This window comes from Oncorhynchus gorbuscha, linkage group LG01 (assembly GCF_021184085.1).
Source record: "Oncorhynchus gorbuscha isolate QuinsamMale2020 ecotype Even-year linkage group LG01, OgorEven_v1.0, whole genome shotgun sequence".
Classification (NCBI taxonomy): domain Eukaryota; kingdom Metazoa; phylum Chordata; class Actinopteri; order Salmoniformes; family Salmonidae; genus Oncorhynchus; species Oncorhynchus gorbuscha.
In genome coordinates this window covers 14,636,785-14,656,806 of record NC_060173.1, presented here as the reverse complement: position 1 = coordinate 14,656,806, position 20,022 = coordinate 14,636,785, and the positions used below count along the sequence as shown (strand labels likewise).

At 44.0% G+C, this 20,022-nt stretch overlaps 1 protein-coding gene across 1 annotated transcript; it reads right to left on the bottom strand.

Moving 5' to 3' along the window:
- Positions 1–3,302: 3,302 nt before the first annotated feature.
- On the bottom strand, positions 3,303–18,121 carry eif4g2b (eukaryotic translation initiation factor 4, gamma 2b). Its single transcript, XM_046345505.1, has 22 exons — positions 17,903–18,121; positions 17,058–17,160; positions 16,120–16,178; positions 15,584–15,649; positions 14,747–14,872; positions 14,382–14,484; positions 14,127–14,258; positions 13,885–13,951; positions 13,630–13,781; positions 13,328–13,438; positions 10,927–11,109; positions 10,332–10,467; positions 9,810–9,985; positions 9,506–9,598; positions 8,948–9,061; positions 8,612–8,716; positions 6,877–7,092; positions 6,382–6,640; positions 5,984–6,188; positions 5,459–5,703; positions 5,111–5,232; positions 3,303–4,836 (listed from the first exon to the last, which is right to left on the bottom strand). The coding sequence occupies exons 3-22, from the start codon at positions 16,158–16,160 to the stop codon at positions 4,771–4,773; spliced, it is 2,718 nt and encodes a 905-aa protein (XP_046201461.1). The 5' UTR covers positions 16,161–16,178; positions 17,058–17,160; positions 17,903–18,121; the 3' UTR covers positions 3,303–4,770.
- Between the last annotated feature and the right edge of the window lie 1,901 nt (positions 18,122–20,022).

Sequence of the window (20,022 nt, the reverse complement as noted above, 5' to 3'; positions counted from 1 at the left end):
CAGTGGAATAAACACAACACTAGACAAGGACTTAATTCCTGAAGTAAGGAGAGTATCTCTTGGTGGGATTTGGCAGTTGATGAGTTCCAACCATACTCGAAGCCTAGTATACCTACTTGTCAACTTGTAAGGTTGAATCAGGTGGAATCGGACCACATCTCTGGATCTGGATTCAACATGTCGCTGAGAGCCACATCTCACAGCAACCTGCAGTGCCTCTCTTCACCAAAGCCTCTGGCGCTGGACAACGGGATATACAAGTCTTTCTCCCTGAGCAGCAGCAATATGAATGGGAACGGGGGAGGTGGCGGGAGGATAGTGTTTGGGAAGGAGCAGGTGGGGGAGGTGAAGGGGTTCTCTACGCCACACAGGAGGCCTGTGAGGGCCATCAGACCAGTTAGTGCCCACAGCGTTAACGTCAGCGGATCCTTCCTACAGATCAACCATCTGCAAGGAGAGCTGGTGAGGAAGAGAAAGGTAAGGTCTAGGAGGGAATGGGGGATACCTCGTCAGCTCTAAAACTGAATGCATTCAACTGAAATGTGACTTCCGCATTTAATCCAACCCCTCATCGGTGCCCGGGAGCAGTTGTTGTTGGGGGTTAACTGCCTTGCTCAAGTGCAGAACGGCAGATTTTTCCACCTTCCGGCTCAGAATTCAAACCAGCGACCTTTTGGTTACTGGCCCAATGCTCTTAACCGCTCGGCTACCTGACGGCAGTGTGTGCATGCATGTGTTGATTGTATGAAACCCAGAAATGTAGAAGTGAAAATGTGTCTGTCTTGTTTCCATGTTTATGTAAACCTTAGGAATGTGAAGACCTAAAGAAGGAAAATAAGTATCTATCCAATGAGATCCATATGGAGCGGATTATGATGCGGACAGAGAATGAACTCACCATGAGGAACCTGAGAAACCTTAACCAGGAGCTCCAGGCCCAGGTCAAAGAGGTACTGTCCCTCTTCCTCGCTCCAACACAGCAGAAAAGACAGGCACTATTTAACAGCGATGCAGTAGAAAACACGAGCTAATTCAACACATTGAGCAGTACTCCCAGTTCTCATAGGTCATTTGCCAGTGCCACTATAGCTTTTCAACTCCACTTGAAAATCATCATTCTTAAACTGGTCTAATCCTGCATCGTCATATTACAGCTGAGAACAGTAACATTCCTCCTCTGTGTGTAAACCCCATTCGCTCTGGCCTCCGCAGCTGAAGCACAAGGTGTACCTGGCCCAGCAGAGGGCGACGTTGTGCACCCGAGTGGCAGATGAGGCGACCGATGCGCGGGGCGAGGCAGAGAAGCACAGGGCCCTTGCAGAGGCCCGGGCCCACAGCCTAAGGCAGGACAGAGAACTGACGGAGGCAGACAGGAGCCAACTGAGCGAGGACCTGCTGAAGCTAAAAAAACAGGTTTCTAAAGACACGCAGGAACACAGACATTCTCTCAGTTTGCGACTAATTACGGTCCTATAGTAGTGCAACAAGTAATAGTACACACTAACCTTTGGCTCAGTCAGGTTTGCCCTATGTAGAATACAAGAGACCCAGTAGCCTGTGATGATGTCTATGCTGTCTCCAACAGCACCAAGACGCTCAGCTTCTTCTGGCACAAACGGAGAAGAACTATTTTGAGACAAGGCTGAAGCTAGACAGGATATCAGGAGAGAAACAGGCTCTGCTGGAAGAGAACAGATGTCTGGAGGGGGACAGGGATGCTCTGAGGCACAAACTCAGACAAGTGATGGATGAGAACACAAAAGTCAACGAAAAGTAAGTCTACAGATGTGGCATCATGTAGTTCTTATGTTATATATTCTATGTATACGCAGTATAATGCATTCTGTAGGAGAATGACAACTCGATAAGACTGACACACGTCCTGCTGAGGATGTCCTAATATGGACACCATAACCGTACATGCCATGCCAGGCTTTAAGGCTCTCCTATAAAATAGTCGTAGACCACACAGTTGGTGAATTAGACTCTCCACTGTGATGTCTGTCTGCAGGGAGGTGAGTTCGAGGCACAGGGCGTTGGTAGCGGAGGAGCAGAGTGAGAAGGACAGCCAGGCGAAGCAGGAAGCTAACCAGGAGAGGCGGCTGGTGGAGAAGGAGAGGCAGGAGCGCACAACCGAGTGTCTCAACTGGAGGGAGAAACATCAGGCTCTGGCAGACATCTTCAAAGCCCAGGAGGACCTCAAGTCTCAGAGGCAGAGCAAAGCAGTGAGTCAGACTCAGACCCCTTCTGCAGAACCAAATGTATCAGCAATAATCCCACTTGTCTTTGTGGGCTATAGTCTAATGAATATCTGGGATGTCAATCAGGTCCCATCACAATAGAGGTAGTTGAGATGTGAGACAATACCGCCATCTAGCTGTTGACCAGGCCTAGGATAAATTCTTACTCACTAGTTGTTAATTTATGTTGACTTTTCTCTCCCCAGTGTCAAGCTACTATCAAAAGCTTTTTCCTCTGCATGACAGAAAATGACCAGAGGGTGAAGATTCTGAAGAATCATGATGGCACTCCCAGGAACTTCACAGTGAGAGGGTTTAACCATCATTGCACAGAACATCACTATAGGTCAAGTGATGATGTTGGTGCAAACTGAAGGCTATTCTATACTCTTCCTTGCCCTGCTGCAATCAATTTCACTCTCTCTCTCAGGAAGGGGATCCAATCTTCATCTCCACACCAGAGCATGGGGCTGAGGATGATGACAGGAGCTCATCAAGGTAACCAAGGACTTAGGATGCCTTGACCATTTTTATTTTATAGAATCCCAGTGGGTGTTTTTTTCCAACCCTTGAATAAGTTGTTCCAGGTTGAGCTTGGAATAGACAGAGGTACAGTACTAAACACGTTCACACTTGAGTGACTGCTTCCTTTTCCCAGGAGCATGTTCAGAGTATCTGCCCCGCGAGTGGGAAAGGACCTGGGCCCATCTCACTTTGGTGATCTGCCTCCCAGCCTGGGAGGGGAGCATGAGGTCGGGCATCCACGGAGAAGCAGGAAAACGGTGGAATATTTCTGGATCCCAACAGATGAGGAATGATGGCATTACGCACATTGTTCACTGACGAGTTACAACCCATTTCGGAATAGCCTGTTTTGTTTGTTGATGCTTTTCCATTTACCAAGGAATGGAATGTGTCGTTTAAATGTAAAGAGTAGTCAACTTTCATGATGCAAAAGATGAAACGACAATTAATCATGATCAGCATGGGAAAGTGGAACGTGAACAACATTTATAAAGACATTTGTAATAGTTTGACTTAGAAAGTGCAAAGGACAACAAGTTTCAGTGCTCAAGTATTGGACTTTATTGACAGTTATGCAATAGGTGCACAATAGTCATTCCTTGAATACAACATGATCAAAATCTATTGCTTTCTAAATACACATGGCTTGAGAGCACATTGGCTAATCTTGTTGGGCAAAGTTAAAATTGTATTTCTCATGATTTCATTAAGACTTGAGTTACTGGTCTGTTGAGCCTTTTTTCCTGGGGGACGACTGAAGCAAGAGCACTTTCTCTAGGTAAACCTTTATTCACCAATAAAGACAGGATAAAATGTATTTGGTTCCAAAATTTCTGGGTTGAGAAACAAATCAAATATATCGTTCTACTTTCATAAACTCAATATGCTGGGGAGAATATATTCCTGAACCCCAACTTTGACAAATTGCAGGCAAAAGAGATAGGGAACAACATTGAGTTATCCAATTCAAGTTAAGTGTATTTTTCTTACGTTCTTAAACACTAGTGAACCGCATAAGGGGATCTCCATTGGAAGTCCAATCCATGGTTGTATTGTGGAAGTAGACTGCGATATTCATTTCGAAGACTTCTGCATTTGCTTGGGCTTTCTAGTATAAGTCTCTCTAAAAAAAAAAGATCTTCTGTATCCCAGCACAAAACACAAAGCCCATCTAACTAAGAGGTAGAAACAGACAACTTTTGAAACGTTACGGCAGCACACCAATGATTAACTTACAGTTTATATGATTCCATGTTATCAGAGTCTTGCAGCAACTCAGGTATGACAGAAGGATGTGTGTGTCTTAAGTCTACAGCTTTGCTTGAGAGGAATAGGTTCCCCATATACACAAAATGTAACATGTTCCTCATCAGCGACAGGGCATTGAAGAGCACTTTGGTTAAAAAATTATAATAATGGGAGAATGTATTTCAGATAAGCGTCAGTTGACCAAGCACACAAAATCCATGGTTTTACTGAAGTTGACCCACTGTCTAGATTGGGCATCTTTTGAATGACCTTTAAGGGAAATACTTGAAGGCTAAAACAGGTGTCAAATACAAGCCTCGTCTTCAAAGGGGATTAGAAATAATACCACGAGGAAATGCAATACTGCTGTCACAATGAGTAAATATGGCAAAACTAACTACATTGTCACAGTAGGAGAAAACCTACAAAAGTACAGATGTCATTTGAGTCAGTCCATAGGCTACATTCAACTCCTATTGCAGAAACAGGACCCAAAACAAATCTACCTTTAAAAGGTGAAATGGAAGGTACTATAAAAACAGAAGCTTCAGTAGCCTCTCTAGACCACAGAGACAGACGGTTATCTACTATGCCCTGATAACATGCTTGGCTTTATATTGCAGGACATAAGCAGTCTCTGGCAGTGGTTATGTTCAGTAGTTTAATAATGGGGGGAGGTGATGGTGGTAACATATCTGTACTGAATGTTAAAGTATGTTTCTCTGCTCTATGGTGCCTGACAGTTCTGGTTGGTTTCTCAGTCGGCCTCTTCTTCAGACTCCTCTTCCTCAGCTGTTTCCAACCAGGTTAGCCACTGGTTGACCTAACAGGGGAGAAGGTTAAACAGGGCCATGTTAAGTTAGTGTAGCAAAATGTTAAGCAAAGGATAATGAAAATCTGTTACTGGACAAGTTCAGGTAGTAGGCTACCTCCCCGTTTCACACCATTTCAACATGCTTTCCACCAACTGAACACAACCCTGTTGTGGTTGCTAGCATAAAGATTTGATTTAGTTGCAGAATTAAGGACTGGGTCCACATGGTTCAGTGTATTAGCTAGCCATGGGTGAAATGTTGGATTATTCCCAAAACAAGTACCTGGAATAAAGCTTTTCCTTTTCCAGGGAATTCTTGGGTAATATCTTCTTTCCATGCTAGGAAGGCTTCTTCTTCAATGATCTCCATGTCGTAGAAGTGGACATAGTAGCGCAGCAGCATGCCTGAAACACACAACATTATGACATCTACCACAGTATGCCGCGGCAGAGACAGTTGCACTGAGGTCAAGACAGTAGAATATCCTACTTCCATGTCCAAAAACGATTACAATCTTGATCACTGACAACTGAAGGAAAACAAACAAGTGAATGGGTTTCCACCACATTGACACCAAATTATTAATTTAGAATGGACAGCCTGGTCAGTGGCGTGGGCCAGGAAACCTACCTTTGGGGAAGTGGCTGGCGTTACAGTGCACTTGCAGGGCGTACAGGGCGGAGACCTGCAGTTGAGGCTGGTCATGTAGGAACTTTTGCATGACTGGTTTGAAGGACAGCAGCAGCTGCTTCTCCTGGTCAAGCTGTTCTTTGGAGGGCCCTGCCACCTGCTCTTCTCCACCACTGCCCTCCTCCTCTTCCTCCTCCTCCACCACCTCCACACAACACAGCTCCCCTGAGATGTACTGCAGGAAACTGAGGAGAGGGGAAGTAAGCGCATGTTCAAATAGAAATTGATACCATTTGTGTTTTTTCCACATTCCATAGGTATATGCGTGTCTTGCCCCCCTCCCCCAGGGTACATGAAAGTAAAAAAAATAAAAAAAATTGACTGCTTGAAAGGGCAATTGTACATTGTGACAAGTACAGTCTAGACTGTCATATTGGGCTCGAGCCTTGAATGAATACCTTTATTCAACCATAAGTAGTCTAAATACAGCCAAATGAAAAAGCAGTCTGGAGGTTCAGTACCTACCTGGTCATGAGGATGTTGACAAAGCCCTTGTCAGTGTGGAGCTTGGGGGAAATGTTGTCTTTGATCCACTTGTAGATGGCCTGGGGAGAGGGGTCAGCCTTGATCTGCAGCAACAGGTCCTTCTCCAGCTTCAACAGGGGGAACAAGAAGCTCAGGCCCTTACCCTCCAGGATCTCCAGCATGCGGTCCTTGTTCTGGTCTATCTCTGGAAAACCACAACGGACAGACAGGTCAGATCAGCCATAGCGTCACTGACATGGAAGATGAATGTGCTGCAGTCACTAATGATCACAAGATGTCATCACATGACGAATTAAACATCACAGTGAAATGAAAAACATTTCAGTCAACGAAGCGCCTTTACCGGGAGTATGTAGGAAGGAGGGTTGTCTACCTACCGGGTAGCATCTTCTGCATGTTGACCTTGCTCTGTTGAAAGAGGTCAGTGAGCCACTCCTTGTCCTTGAGTCTGGCAGTCTGCTGCAGGCAGAGCAGGAAGAGAGGGAAGTGGGTTCCATTCTCCAGTGGTTGGGCCAGCTCTGCCACGCTCACGAGCTCAGATATAACAGCCCGTGCTGCAAACTGGGCCAGGTACGACTTGACCAGGGGAACGTCCACCTCGATCTTAGGACACTGGTCCAGCACGTTGAGGAAAGCCTAAGTAGTGATGGAGGGCGAGAGACTAATAAAGTTAGGCCAAAGATATTGGAGAGAGGAAAACAAAGCTTTATCAAGCGCATGATATTAATTTGACCAACAAAAGCAAAACTAAATCCTAGTGGTGTGTATTTTACATCACTGATCCTATTCCAAAATGAACATGGACGGACATAATCAGACAATCATGTCCTAGTGATAGCATTAGCTGTAATCTGCTAACTGAAGACGTGTACCTGCATGAAGTTCTCCCCGGTGATGAGGCCCTCGGTACGTAGTGTGTGGATGAGGGTGCTGGCGTGCTCCTTGTCGTCGTCAGACCGGTCCAGCGACACCACGATGACCTTACCCAGCATCTCTGCCAGAAAGTGCTTGGGAGCCTTCATGTCTCTGATGCCGTTAACAGCTTCATCAATGTGCTTACCGTTCAGGTACTCTGTCACAACGGTCTCCTAAAGGGGAGGATTGAAAGTGAACTTCGTTAGTGTTGCAGTGCCAATGGTAGGTCACAATAAAGCCTCACCATACCAATGATATCTACATTTTAGAAAACAGTACAGTTGCATAAGGTTTCATTCTAAACTCTAAACTATAATTTGTAAAAATCCAAAATAACTTCATAGATCTTCATTGTAAACAGTTTACCATGCTTGTTCAATGATCCATAAACTATTAATGAACATGCACATTTATGAAAACTTAGGACACCAAATAGGCCTTTTTTTCTGACCGAAAAAAACTAAAAGAGAGATGCCGAGGGTCCCTGCGTGAACGTGCCTTAGACATGCCGCAAAAAAGCATGAGGATTGCAGATGTGGCAGGGGCAATAAATTGCTATGTACATACTGTGAAACGCTTCAGACAACACTACAGGGGAGACAGACAGCTGATCATCTGATCATCCTCGCAGTGGCAGACCGCGTGTAACACAATGCACAGGATCGGTACTTCCGAACATCACACTCGCTGGACAGGTACAGGATGGCAACAACAACTGCCCGAGTTACACCAGGAACGCACAATCCCTCCATCAGTGCTCAGACTGTCTGCAATAAGCTGGACTGAGGGCCTATAGGCCTGTTGTAAGGCAGGTCCTCACCAGACATCACTGACAACAACGTTGCCTATGGGCACAAACCCACCGTCGCTGGACCAGACAGGACTGGCAAAAAGTGCTCTTCAATTATGAGTCTCGGTTTTGTCTCACTGGGGGTGATGGCCAGATTTGAATTTATCGTCGGAGGAATGAGTACGCCTGTACTCTGGAGCGGGATTGATTTGGAGGTGGAGGGTCCGTCATGGTCTGGGGCATTGTGTCACAACATCATCGGACTGAGCTCGTTGTCATTTCAGGCAATCGCAACGCTGTGCATTACAGGGAAGACATCCTCCTCCCTCATGTGGTACCCTTCCTGCAGGCTCATCCTGAAATGACCCTCCAGCATGACAATGCCACCAGCCATACTACTCGTTCTGTGCGTTATTTCCTGCAAGACGGGCATGTCAGTGTTCTGCCATGGCCAGCGAAGAGCCTGGATCTCAATCCCATTGAGCACGTTTGGGGCCTGTTGGATCGGAAGGGGAGGGCTAGGGCCATTCCCCCCAGAAATGTCCGGAAACTTGCAGGTGCCTTGGTGGAAGAGTAGGGGTAACATCTCACAGCAAGACTTGGCAAATCTGGTGCAGTTCATGAAGAGGAGATGCACTGCAGTACTTAATGCAGCTGGTGGCCACACCAGATACCGACTGTTACTTTTGATTTTGACCACCCCCTTTTGTTCAGGGACACATTACTCCATTTCTGTTAGTCACATGTCTGTGAAACTTGTTCAGTTTATGTCTTAGTTGTTGAATCTTATGTTCATACAAATATTTCCAAGTTTCCTGAAAATAAATGCAGTTGACGGTGAGAGAAAGTTTCTTTTTTTTTTTGCTGAGTTTGTCAGTCACAGGTACAAAATGGTTGCCTACCGTTATTTTTAGCAGCTCTTCCCTAGCCGGCGGTGGTTTCTTGCTGCTCTTCTGAGGTTTCTCCTGAATGGGAAGAGGGTTGCTTTTGAGGCCGAGCTGTGGAGACTGGGAGAGAAGAGGGAAGCCCAGGTCAACTACATTGGACCATCCAACCGGACAGGCACCCAAAACCCCAGTTGGAATCAGTAGGGGTCAATTCCTTTTCAATGTAAGAAAATTATATTCAATGTTCAAATGAGGAATTTCAGTTTTCTTCCAGATTTGAAATTAAATTACCCCAACAGTTTGAAATGCTGGGGTGTTAAAGTTGAGGGCTTTTGCTGTGCTCGGTCTCACCTGTCCCATTGGAGGGGTGTTGGTGCTGGGGGGGATCATAGTGGGCATCTGGGGCTGCAATTTGGGAACCTGGTTCTTGTTGAGGAGGAAAGACTGAGCCGGTCTCAGGCTGATCTACAACATAGAAGGTCGATGTGAGGGGAAACAGTAGCAGAATGGTTATAACGCATGGCATCTTGGAAAGGACAATATTCTGAGATGAGCATAACATCATGCCCTCATGTATCACAGTCAATGGACCAGAAGAAGCGATGTAGCGTAGGAGAGCAGGAGACAAAAGTTTAATTCAGTCGTTTTATAATCTGCTTGCTCTGAGTAGACCAAAAAACATGGAACAAATGTCTTTCCTCACAGTAAGATGTTTAGGGCTGATTTCATGGACTAAATGTAATCTTAGACCACACACTCCCAATGGTAATTCTACATTAAATGCTTTTTAATCCATGACTAGGCTTATTCTCAGTCAGAAAAACCAGCAGTGTTCAACTTGTGTTGTATAGTCAGAGGGGTTTTTCCTCCGACTCGGAATGTGGCCAGACTGGTGGTAGATTCCTGTACCTCATCTAAGTTGAGTTGTCCCTTCTTGCTGAAGCGTGGAGGCATGTCCTTGTTGGACTGGACCTGCTGGTTCTGGAAATGCTGATTCTGCACCTGGAAAACAGACCAGACAAAGAGTATCAATAGGTGGCACTAGCAAGAAGTGTAAGAGGTTTCCTTTCCACAAGCTGGGACAGCTCATCTCGGTTGTGTATACATGCCCTGAAAACAATGTTTTATTGATTTATTTTTGACTAAATCAAAGTAGCTGATCAGATCCAATGATTTATTGCTAGTTGGATAATCATCAAGGCTGCAAGATTACCTGGTTGGACTTGATGAAGGGCTTGTTGGCACCCATTTCGAACTGAGACTGTGGTTGGGGGGCGGTGTTGTGGCTGTTGTGTCCGTTGCTGTTGTAGAGCGGATTGGAGCGATGACGTCCCATAGTGGGAGAGAACCGGTCCTGAATGACCCCCGGGCCCGTCCCGATCCCACCGCCTGAGAGTGTAGGAAGTGACAAAACTACATTTTGCTGTCACAGTTTTAAAGTGCTGATCAGGATAAACGATCCCCGCAAACACTGTCAGACAACTAGTGTTTAATAGAGGAAGACCAGGGGCGTGTTCAGCAGGAGAACACTCAGATTGGAATGGGTTATCTACAACAGGGGGTTCTCAAACTTTTTGGGCTCGGGACCCATTTTTTGATAGAATATTCATCAGGAACACACTCAATCAGAACACAACTCCAGTGAGAATAACATAGAACTTTTACTACGACATCAGGACTGCATGAAACATTTTAAAGATAGACTAACCTAAGACTAACCTAAGCCCACACCTACCTGGCATTTGCCCAAACATGTCAGCCAATCCCCCGAGAGTCTCCATTTTCATTCGGTTGGGCATGAAGGGGCCTTCCAAGAAGAAGTCCATCTTCATCCCCTGAGCCATGGTCGCTGGAATGAAAACACCCAAATCCTGTGGAGGGAGAATAGACACATACCAATGAGCTGGGCTCAAAACATATCTTATTGGTTGGTTCTTGATGCTGTAGTAATATAGCCATAGGCATTCTCTGCCACTTACCACTCTTAGTGGATGCTTGCTCGGTGCATCTAATGGAAGCATGCGATCATTCAGAAGACAGATTTTCTCGGGTGTATAATACATTGCAAGTTTCTTTTAAAAGAGAGACGCGGTGGGATTGCCAGGAAGCATCCGTTTTAAACAAGCCTAGGGCTGCTGTAGCAACTGAAGTTTGGCCTGAGAGACCACAGGTAGGGCATCACAGGTTCAAAGACATTACACCAACCAAATGCTACGTTGCCTTAAGATGTTTGTATATACAAAATTCCTCAATTTGTGTCCCCCCCTCCTCTGAGATGGAACAACAGACTCTCACAGTCCATAGTGTGGACAAAACTGGAACTGACTCACTTTCACTGCCTCCTGGCGGATCTGGTTGATGGTCTTTGGTCCATTGTCGATGAATGCTTTGCGGGGGACCCAGTTGTTGTCCCGCAGCTCCACCGTGTCCTGCAGCAGGAAGCGGATCCTGGCAGGCAACTCCTTGTTGTTCATTAAGGATAGCATACGGCCAAAGTACTGGTCCATTAAAGACTGGGAAGATGGACAGTGGTGTTAGGAGACGGGCACATACACACTCACAAATCGCATTGGGCCAAAGTACTGATTGATTTAAGACTGGGGGAACAGTGGTGTCATGACAGAGAGAAGTTGAAGTGGGAAGTTTACATGCACTTAGGTTGGGAGTCATTAAAAGTCGCCTTTCAACTACTCCACAAATTTCTTGCTAACAAACTAAAGTTTTGGCAAACCGGTTAGGACATCTAGATTGTGCATGACAGCTCGGAAAATTCCAGAAAATGATGTCATGGCTGTAGAAAATTCTGATAGGCTAATTGACATCATTTGAGTCAATTGGAGGTGCACCTGTGGATGTATTTCAAGGCCTACCATCAAACCCAGTGCCTCTTTGCTTGACATCATTGGAAAATCAAAAGAAATCAGCCAAGACCTCAGAAAAAAAACAATTGTAGACTCCCACAAGTCTGGTTCATTCTTGGGAGCAGTTTCCAAATGGCTGAAGATACCACGTTCATCTGTACAAACAATAGTTTACAAGTAAACACCATGGGACCACGCAGCCGTCATACCGCTTAGGAAGAATACATGTTCTGTCTCCTAGAGATGAATGTACTTTGGTGCGAAAAGTGCAAATCAATCTCAGAACAGCAGGAAAGGACCTTGTAAAGATGCTGGAGAAAACAGGTACAAGTCTCTATATCTACAGTAAAACGAGTCCTATATCGAAATAACCTGAAAGGCCGCTCAGCAAGGAAGAAGCCACGGCTCCAAAACCGCAATAAAAATGCCAGACTACGGTATGCAACTGCACCATGGGGACAAAGATAGTACATTGGAGAAATTTCCTCTGGTCTGATGAAACAAAAACAGAACTGTTTGGCCATAATGACCATCGTTATGTTTGGAGGAAAAAGGGGGAGGATTGCAAGCCGAAGAACACCATCCCAACCGTGAAGCACAGGGGTGGCAGAATCATGTGGTGGTGGGAAAATTTGTGGGAAAATTATGTGGATATATTGAAGCAACATCAAGACATCTGTCAGGAAGTTAAAAGCTTGGTCAAAAATGGATCTTCCAAATGAACAATGACCCTAAGCATACTTCCAAAGTTGTGGCAAAATGGCTTAACTTCTCTAGGGTATGGGGCAGCATTTGGAATTTTGGATGAAAAGCGTGTCCAAATTAAACTGCCTTCTACTCAGGCCCAGAAGATAGGATATGCATATAACTGGTAGATTTGGATACAAAACTCTAAAGTTTCCACAACTGTTAAAATGGTGTTTGAGTATAATAGAACTGATGTGGCAGGCAAAAACCTGAGAAAAATCCATTCAGGATGTAGGATTTTTAAAATTTATTTTTCCTATTCAATGCCATTACAGTATCCATTGACATAGGACTAAAATTGCAGTTCCTATGCCTTCCACTAGATGTCAACAGTCTTTAGAAATGGTTTCAGGCTTGTATTCTGAGAAATTAGGGAGTAAGTGCAGTCTGAATGAGTGGACCCTGCCGTGTCAGAGCTTTTTCATGCACACGACCGAGAGAGTGTCTTTCTTGTTTACCTTTTATATTGACAACGTTATTGTCCGGTTGAAATATTATAGATTATTTCGGCTAAAAACAACCTGAGGATTGATTATAAACATCGTTTGAAATGTTTCTATGAACTTTTTGGATTTTGTCTGCCTGTTGTGACTGCGTTTGAGCCTGTGGATTACTTAAGAAAACACGAACAAAACAGAGGTCTATGGCTATAAAGAGACTCGAACAAAAGGAACATTTATTGAATAAATTAATGTATTCTGAGTGCAACCATACGAAGATCAACGGTAAGTGATACATTTGTTCTATTTCTGACTTGTGTAACTCTTCTACTTGGCTGGTTACGGTTTGTAATGAATCGTCTGCTGGGTGCTGTTCTCAAATTATCGTAAGGTATGCTTTCGCCGTAAAGCATTTTTGAAATCTGACACAGTGGTTGGATTCACAAGAAGTTCATCTTTAAACCCCATGTAAAATAGTTGTATCTTTTCTGAATTATTATAATGAGTATTTCTGCATTTGAATTTGGCGCTCTGCAATCTCACTGGACGTGAGTTTAAATGTATTTGGCTAAGGTGTATGTAAACTTCCAACTTCAACTGTACATGAGACATACTGCTTGGCTGTGTGCCAAGTGGAGCAGCAGGGACCACAGCCAGACTGATAGGGGAAAAAGAGAACGTACCTTAGCTTTGTCATGGTCGAGTCTAGGGCCCACTGTTCTCATTATCTGACAGAGGCACTCCACATCCTCCCCCATATCCTTGAGCTGGACTCTCTTCTTCTTTTCCAAAAGCTGGGGAGAGGAAGATGACGGCGTTATACAAGTGGCATATTAGGGACCCGTGCCAGTAGAACATGTAACTAAGATTGTCAGGCATAGCAGAAATCAAATGTATTCAGGGACAAAGTTGTAATCGGAAGTTGTCAATCAATGATAAAAAAGGTCTGCAAAACAAAAATCCAAAAGAACTAGACTGAACGTACTGTTTTGATGCACTTATGAAGGATAGATTCATGGATGAGGTCGAGTTTGCCAAGTTCCGAGATGAATTTAATGTTTCCAAGCATCTTGATCTTGGCAATGGCACGCTGCTCCTCCTCCTCAGAAGTAAGAGGGTTGTCATGTTTGTCATAGACTACGGGAAGAAAAACAGAGTTAGTGTACAATGGTGAGTCAATGGGTGGTCTGGTGGTTGGACTTTTTCCAAAGGAGCTGTGTAGGGGAGATCTAGTACTCACTTTCAACATTTCTGCTGCGATTTTCAAATTCATCTTGAAGCTTGGAAATTAGAAGTCTTCTGAAGGTCTGCAAAAATCAGGAAAACATTTGAGATTGAACACCAGGACCAGTGACATTCTATACAGCCACTTGGACATTAAGAAAATAAATATAGCATTTTCTAGACGCTAATGTACAGCACAGTTAAGTTGATTAGAAGACAGCTTTTATTCTGCATGGTTCGTCCAAATTTGATGCTTACAGTGCTCTGCTTTTGGGATGTTTGGATTTCGGATGAAGGGCCATCAAAGTTTGGTGCGTCCTCTGCCAAACGCAGACATAGCTGAGCATAGAGCGAGCTATATTTGGGCTCTTCTAGGGCTTTGTCTACAATCTGGACAGGAGGGAGGAGAGAAAAAGGCCATTTTAAAAAAGTATGAGTCATGCATGGAGGATGCCAAGGAATTATGGAATACATTTGCAAAGAGCAGACAGTTAAGAGGAAACAGAGCCTTACCAGCAAGATGATTGCTTTAAGGACGAGTTTTGTATCTACGCCCACGTTGAGTAGCTCAAGGCATAGCTTGTCAAACTTCTCAGGCGTGAGCTTGTTGAGTATGCTACAGAGGAGAAGAGCAGGGAAAGGAAAGAACAGGAAAATGTCAAGTCAGGGGTACATGCCTAATCAAGAGAGGTTGATAAAGCAACAAACTTTGCTTGTTATCCAAATAAAAGAGTTGCAGTTCTCTGCTGTAATAAACATCACCTGATAGAGAAGCATGTGCTCATGCAGGCACCAAGCATGATAAAACCAAATCACACAACTGAGAACACAACTTAAACCAATTGGTGGCCAAATTGCATTTCTTGACACTGACTTACCCCCTCACTTTCCTGAAGATTCCATCGTGTCGCTCTTTTTCATTGCTGGAGTTGGCATCTCGTCTAGTGCTTCGTGAAGGAACCCATTTCGGAGCGCTGTGCCCTGGGGGTTTCCCCAGGAACTCGCTGGAGTAAGAGAAAGGAGACTGTTGAGCTACGGCTCCAAGTGATCACACTGGCCACCAGTACATACAGGTGACAGAAAACACACAGAGGATGACATTTATCATTAAAGAGCATCATCAACTCCACTCAAACACATAGGCCTCTAGTTGACATACAAAAAAAGATTATAGGGCTCCCGAGTGGTGCAGCAGTCTACGGCACCGCATCTCAATACTAAAGGAGTCACTACAGACACCCTGGTGCAAATCCAGGCTGTATCACAACCGGCTACGATTGGGAGTCCCACAATTGACACCGCGTCGTCCGGGTTTGGCTGGTGTATGCCGTCATTGCAAATAAGAATTTGTTCTTATCCGACTTGCCTAGCTAAATAAAAGGTGTTAAAAAAATTGTTTTAAAGGCCTTAGGCTACCTTAGTGGTTAGAGTGTTGGACTAGTAACAGGTTGCCAGATCAAATTCCCGAGCTGGCAAGGTAAAAATCTGTCGTTCTGCCCCTGAACAAGGCACTGTTCCTAGGCCGTCATTGAAAATAAGAATTTGTTCTTAACTGACTTGCCTAGTTAAATAAAGTTAAAATATTTTAAATTATTTTAAAAAGTATTATTATTATTTATTTATTTAAAATTGGGAAAATGGCCCCTGTGCATAGTTTATTATTTGAGGACCCTTAGGGTGAGTTTCTGGGGATCATGCCTGTGTGGTAGACATACCTGTTGCCGACAGTCTTGGGATTGTGCTGAGGTGCACCCCTAACACCTCCTCCTCCCGAAGAAGCACTGTTAGGATAAAAAGAGAACATTATTCATTATGCAAGACCATCGCACATGAATTGTCAATGTTTCACTAATTGAAAAAGTTGCTAGCAGCTTCACACACCCCTCTATATTCCAATAATGTCCTGTAAGTGGAAGCTAAAAAGTGCTTGTGATTTAAGCACCATACAGTTGGTTCCCCAAGTTATGTCAATACATTGTTACCCAGAGCCTTATATATATTAATTTAAAAACTATACACACACGGCTCCGTTGTCATCTATTCATCTAGGACTTTAGCCTACTTCAAGCTTAAGTTACCACTGTTACTGTCAAGGGGAATCTGGAAACACATAGGCCTATGTCAGCCATAAAGATATGACAAATCACAATGGATTGACATAGGACCGTGTTATCATCACCATAGTAATATCACCACTGTGGATCGGAACACTTATTTACATTCAACATTTTGAGCATAAAGAGTAACCCACTTTTCCTTGATTTTGCTTTGTTGAAGCCATTCTTGTTGCATAATATCCACGGTCTTAATCTTCATGGAAAGCAAGTACATTAATTATCACATTAGGCAGATCACATTATTGGGATAACATAGTCTACCCCTGGATGGGTAAACCAGTGAGGCCAAATAAACAAGTCATAATGATTCATTGCAATATTGACTGTGAAACAATGGTGGAAATAGGGAGAAATTCAGTCTTGCCATCCCTGGTTCCACCGTAACCAAAAAGGGGTGTGGTGCAGATTTCAATATCAGTACATCCGAAATGGTAGTGGCATTTTAGTGACCCTGAAATCTTTATGAATAAACATTGCTAATTACAATTGCCAACATACAGAGGACACAAAACATTTGTCACTGTCAATTGTTTGGGAGCAGGAGCTGGCTGGTACGACATTGTGCACATTCAGAGTAGGAAGAATAATGTTATCACAGTCAGTGCTATACTATTTTATGTTATACAGTGTCAGTTTGACACATTTTTGAGTCATGGCTTTGAATGTGGTTTGACAGCATCCTGACCCTAAATCCCTTGGATGACATCAATGTCAAGTGACATGTTTGGAAGATCTCTGTGGGGCAGAGATAATACTGTTGGACTGCTGTACTATTGTGTAATAGTTAAGAGCCAGGGACCATTGAAAACATATGCTAAACATGTGTTCCTGAACAATACAATTTGATTTGAGAGCAGTGGCTTACTGATCCATTGGGGTGGGTAGTTTCTGATCACCGGGCAGTACTCAACGTACTAGCCATGTACTTCCATACAGCTAAAGGGTGGGTTATGAGGAACAAATGCCACAGCACAGAGAGCAGATGCTGCTGATGAAACCCTATTGTGTGAGTAGCTATTTGGAAGTGTCCATTCATTTTCTAAAAGGGATTCCTACCAAGGGAAGAACATACCTGAAACGAGAAGCACCCCCTTCTGCAATCACACTCTCCACTTTGGCGGCTTGACAACGATGAATCTTTAAAATAATAATAGGGAGGGGTGGAGAAAACGGTGCTGTAGGAGAGAAAGATATGCATCATACACTAACGTTAACATCACGAGTTGCATAATCTACCAAAAAATACAAGGGTTGTTCACTAATTAGCCAGCCGGTAAAAGATGTCTTCGACGGCAGTCTTTGTCAAGCGCAACAAAGCAAAGGCTAGCTGGCTAATTAGCTAACGTTAGCTATGCTAGCACTCCCTGTCAAGGCAAGTTTCTCCAGTTGACGTTAAAACCTGCTACTTTTAGCAATTTGTTCAAGACACACACGTTTGTTCATTGTGGAATAGTGAATGTGTACATCATCTTAGTAAAGTGAGATCAGAAATGTGTGATATTAGATTGCGCTAACATTAATCATAGGAAAAAAGTATGACTAGAACGGGCTTGGAACATTGAATGGGGCCGACGGTTCTATTTATTCTTATTTCTATGGCTCTACCGTTACCTAACTAGCATGCTAGCCCCCTGGCTTGAACGTAACGAGCTAGTTAGCTAGCTAAAAGGAAGTATAATGTTCTGTATATTGTGTTGAACTGTTGATCATGTGTCACAGTGTATAACAAAGATGTTTGTAATGTTTCAATATTTGTCTATAATTAGCCGGTAACCGCATGGCAGCATTAAAACATGACCATGTTATTCCATCACGACGCCATTTTATGCAGTAATCAGCTGGCGATGCTATCTAGCTAGCATAGGGTAGCCATTTTAGAAAAACTGGTGAAAATGTGTAAGGAAATTCGAATCTTACCTTTACTAAAAGGACTTCAGTGTTGTATTTTTGGTGGGCACAAAAGAAGAAATGTAAAATAAAAATATAAAAAAAGGTTATTTGAAAGCGTGAGAGCGCCAATGATATCAGGTACGACAGAGTAGCTATCTGAACGTACACTTTTCCTTCGTGCTAGAGAAGACTAAAAGGTAGTCGATCTACGACGTCATTCTTGAACTCGATCCGTAGCGGCCGAAATGTCACAATATGCATTGTTCACGCAATTCGTTGCTATGTCTCTTTTAGCGAATCACAACGAAGACATATTTGAAGGCAGTGCCTACATTTACAATTACCCAATGAGAGTGGCTTTCAGCTAAGGGTAACCGCCCCTTGTAGTTGATTGACGTAAATTTCACTCAGCCGCAGTGCAGGGAAAGAGATTTGACGTTTGTGAAATATACAAGAAACAGCAGCCGTCCAAACCTTCCTCCGGGCAAGGATGAGTAATATTCACACTGCAATTTTTTGTGCATGCTGAAGGTGGATAGGATACTCGTGAACGCACATTTCGAGTAGCAGAAGTGTTCGTTTAGTTCAGCCTAAAACTAGAAATGAGCCTGATTTATAGAATAAGAAGTTGTCTGTATCCCTGTTACCATCACTAGTGGGGGTGGGGCAGAGAGGTCAACTAGTCTATCTCTGTCTCTGCTCCAAATGACAAATTCAACTGTTACTGTGCTATATTATCAAAATGCATTGAAACCAATGTCTGATAGGCCCACATCTCTTCAGTGGAGCAGAAGACTGTCCCACTGGATGTCATAAGGTGAATGCACCAATTTGTAAGTCGCTCTGGATAAGAGCGTCTGCTAAATGACTTAAATGTAAATGTAAATGTAAGAATATCATGGTGCTACCTAGTCAAATCAAATGTATTTATATAGCCCTTTGTACTTCAGCTGATATCTCAAAGTGCTGTACAGAAACCCAGCCTAAATCCCCAAACAGCAAGCAATGCAGGTGTAGAAGCACGGTGGCTAGGAAAAACGCCTCTTCTGGCTGTGCCGTGTGGAGATTATAAAAGAACATGGCCAAGATGTTCAAATGTTCATAAATGACCAGCATGGTCAAATAATAGTAATCACAGGCAGAACAGTTGAAACTGGAGCAGCAGCACAGCCAAGTAGACTGGGGACAGCAAGGAGTCATCATGTCCGGTAGTCCTGAGGCATGGTCCTAGGGCTCAGGTCCTCCGAGAGAGAGAAAGAAAGGGAGAAAGAGAGAATTAAGAGAGAGCATACTTAAATTCACACAGGACACCGGATGGGACAGGAGAAGTACTCCAGATATAACAAACTGACCCTAGCCCCCTGACACAAACTACTGCAGCATAAATACTGGAGGCTGAGACAGGAGGGGTCAGGGGACACTGTGGCCCCATCCGAGGACACCCCGGACAGGGCCAAACAGGAAGGATATAACCCCACCCACTTTGCCAAAGCACAGCCCCCGCACCACTAGAGGGATATCTTTAACCACCAACTTACCATCCTGAGACAAGGCCGAGTATAGCCCACAAAGATCTTCGCCACGGCACAACCCAGGGGGGGGGGGGACTTGTCAGTGTAGACCAATTTGGGTTTCCAATCTCTCCAAAAGAATGTGGTGATCGATGGTATCAAAAGCAGCACGAAGGTCCAGGAGCACGAGGACAGATGCAGAGCCTCGGTCTGATGCCATTAAAAGGTCATTTACCACCTTCACAAGTGCAGTCTAAAACCAGACTGAAGCATTTCGTATACATTGTTTGTCTTCAGGAAGACAGTGAGTTGCTGCGCAACAGCCTTTTCTAAAAATGTTGAGAGGAATGGAAGATTCGATATAGGCCGATAGTTTTTAATATTTTCTGGGTCAAGGTTTGGCTTTTTTAAGAGAGGCTTTATTACTGCCACTTTTAGTGAGTTTGGTACACATCCGGTGGATAGAGAGCCGTTTATTATGTTCAACATAGGAGGGCCAAGCACAGGAAGCAGCTCTTTCAGTAGTTTAGTTGACCACTAGTCACCTGTGTTCTAGGATTGAACACTTGAGCAGGGCTCTCCAACCCTGTTTCTGAAGAATTATAATCCTGTAGGTTTTTGCTCCAACCCTAATCT

What these genes read in the sequence shown, in the direction of transcription:
- eif4g2b (XM_046345505.1), bottom strand. Translation starts at nt 16,160, where the DNA reads ATGCAACAAGAATGGCTTCAACAAAGCAAAATCAAGGAAAA. An exon ending in TTAAAGCAATCATCTTGCTG is followed by an intron (nt 14,259 to 14,381) that starts GTAAGGCTCTGT and finishes CCTCCTGTCCAG; the next exon opens with ATTGTAGACAAAGCCCTAGA. An exon ending in CATGTTTGGGCAAATGCCAG is followed by an intron (nt 9,986 to 10,331) that starts GTAGGTGTGGGC and finishes CTACACTCTCAG; the next exon opens with GCGGTGGGATCGGGACGGGC.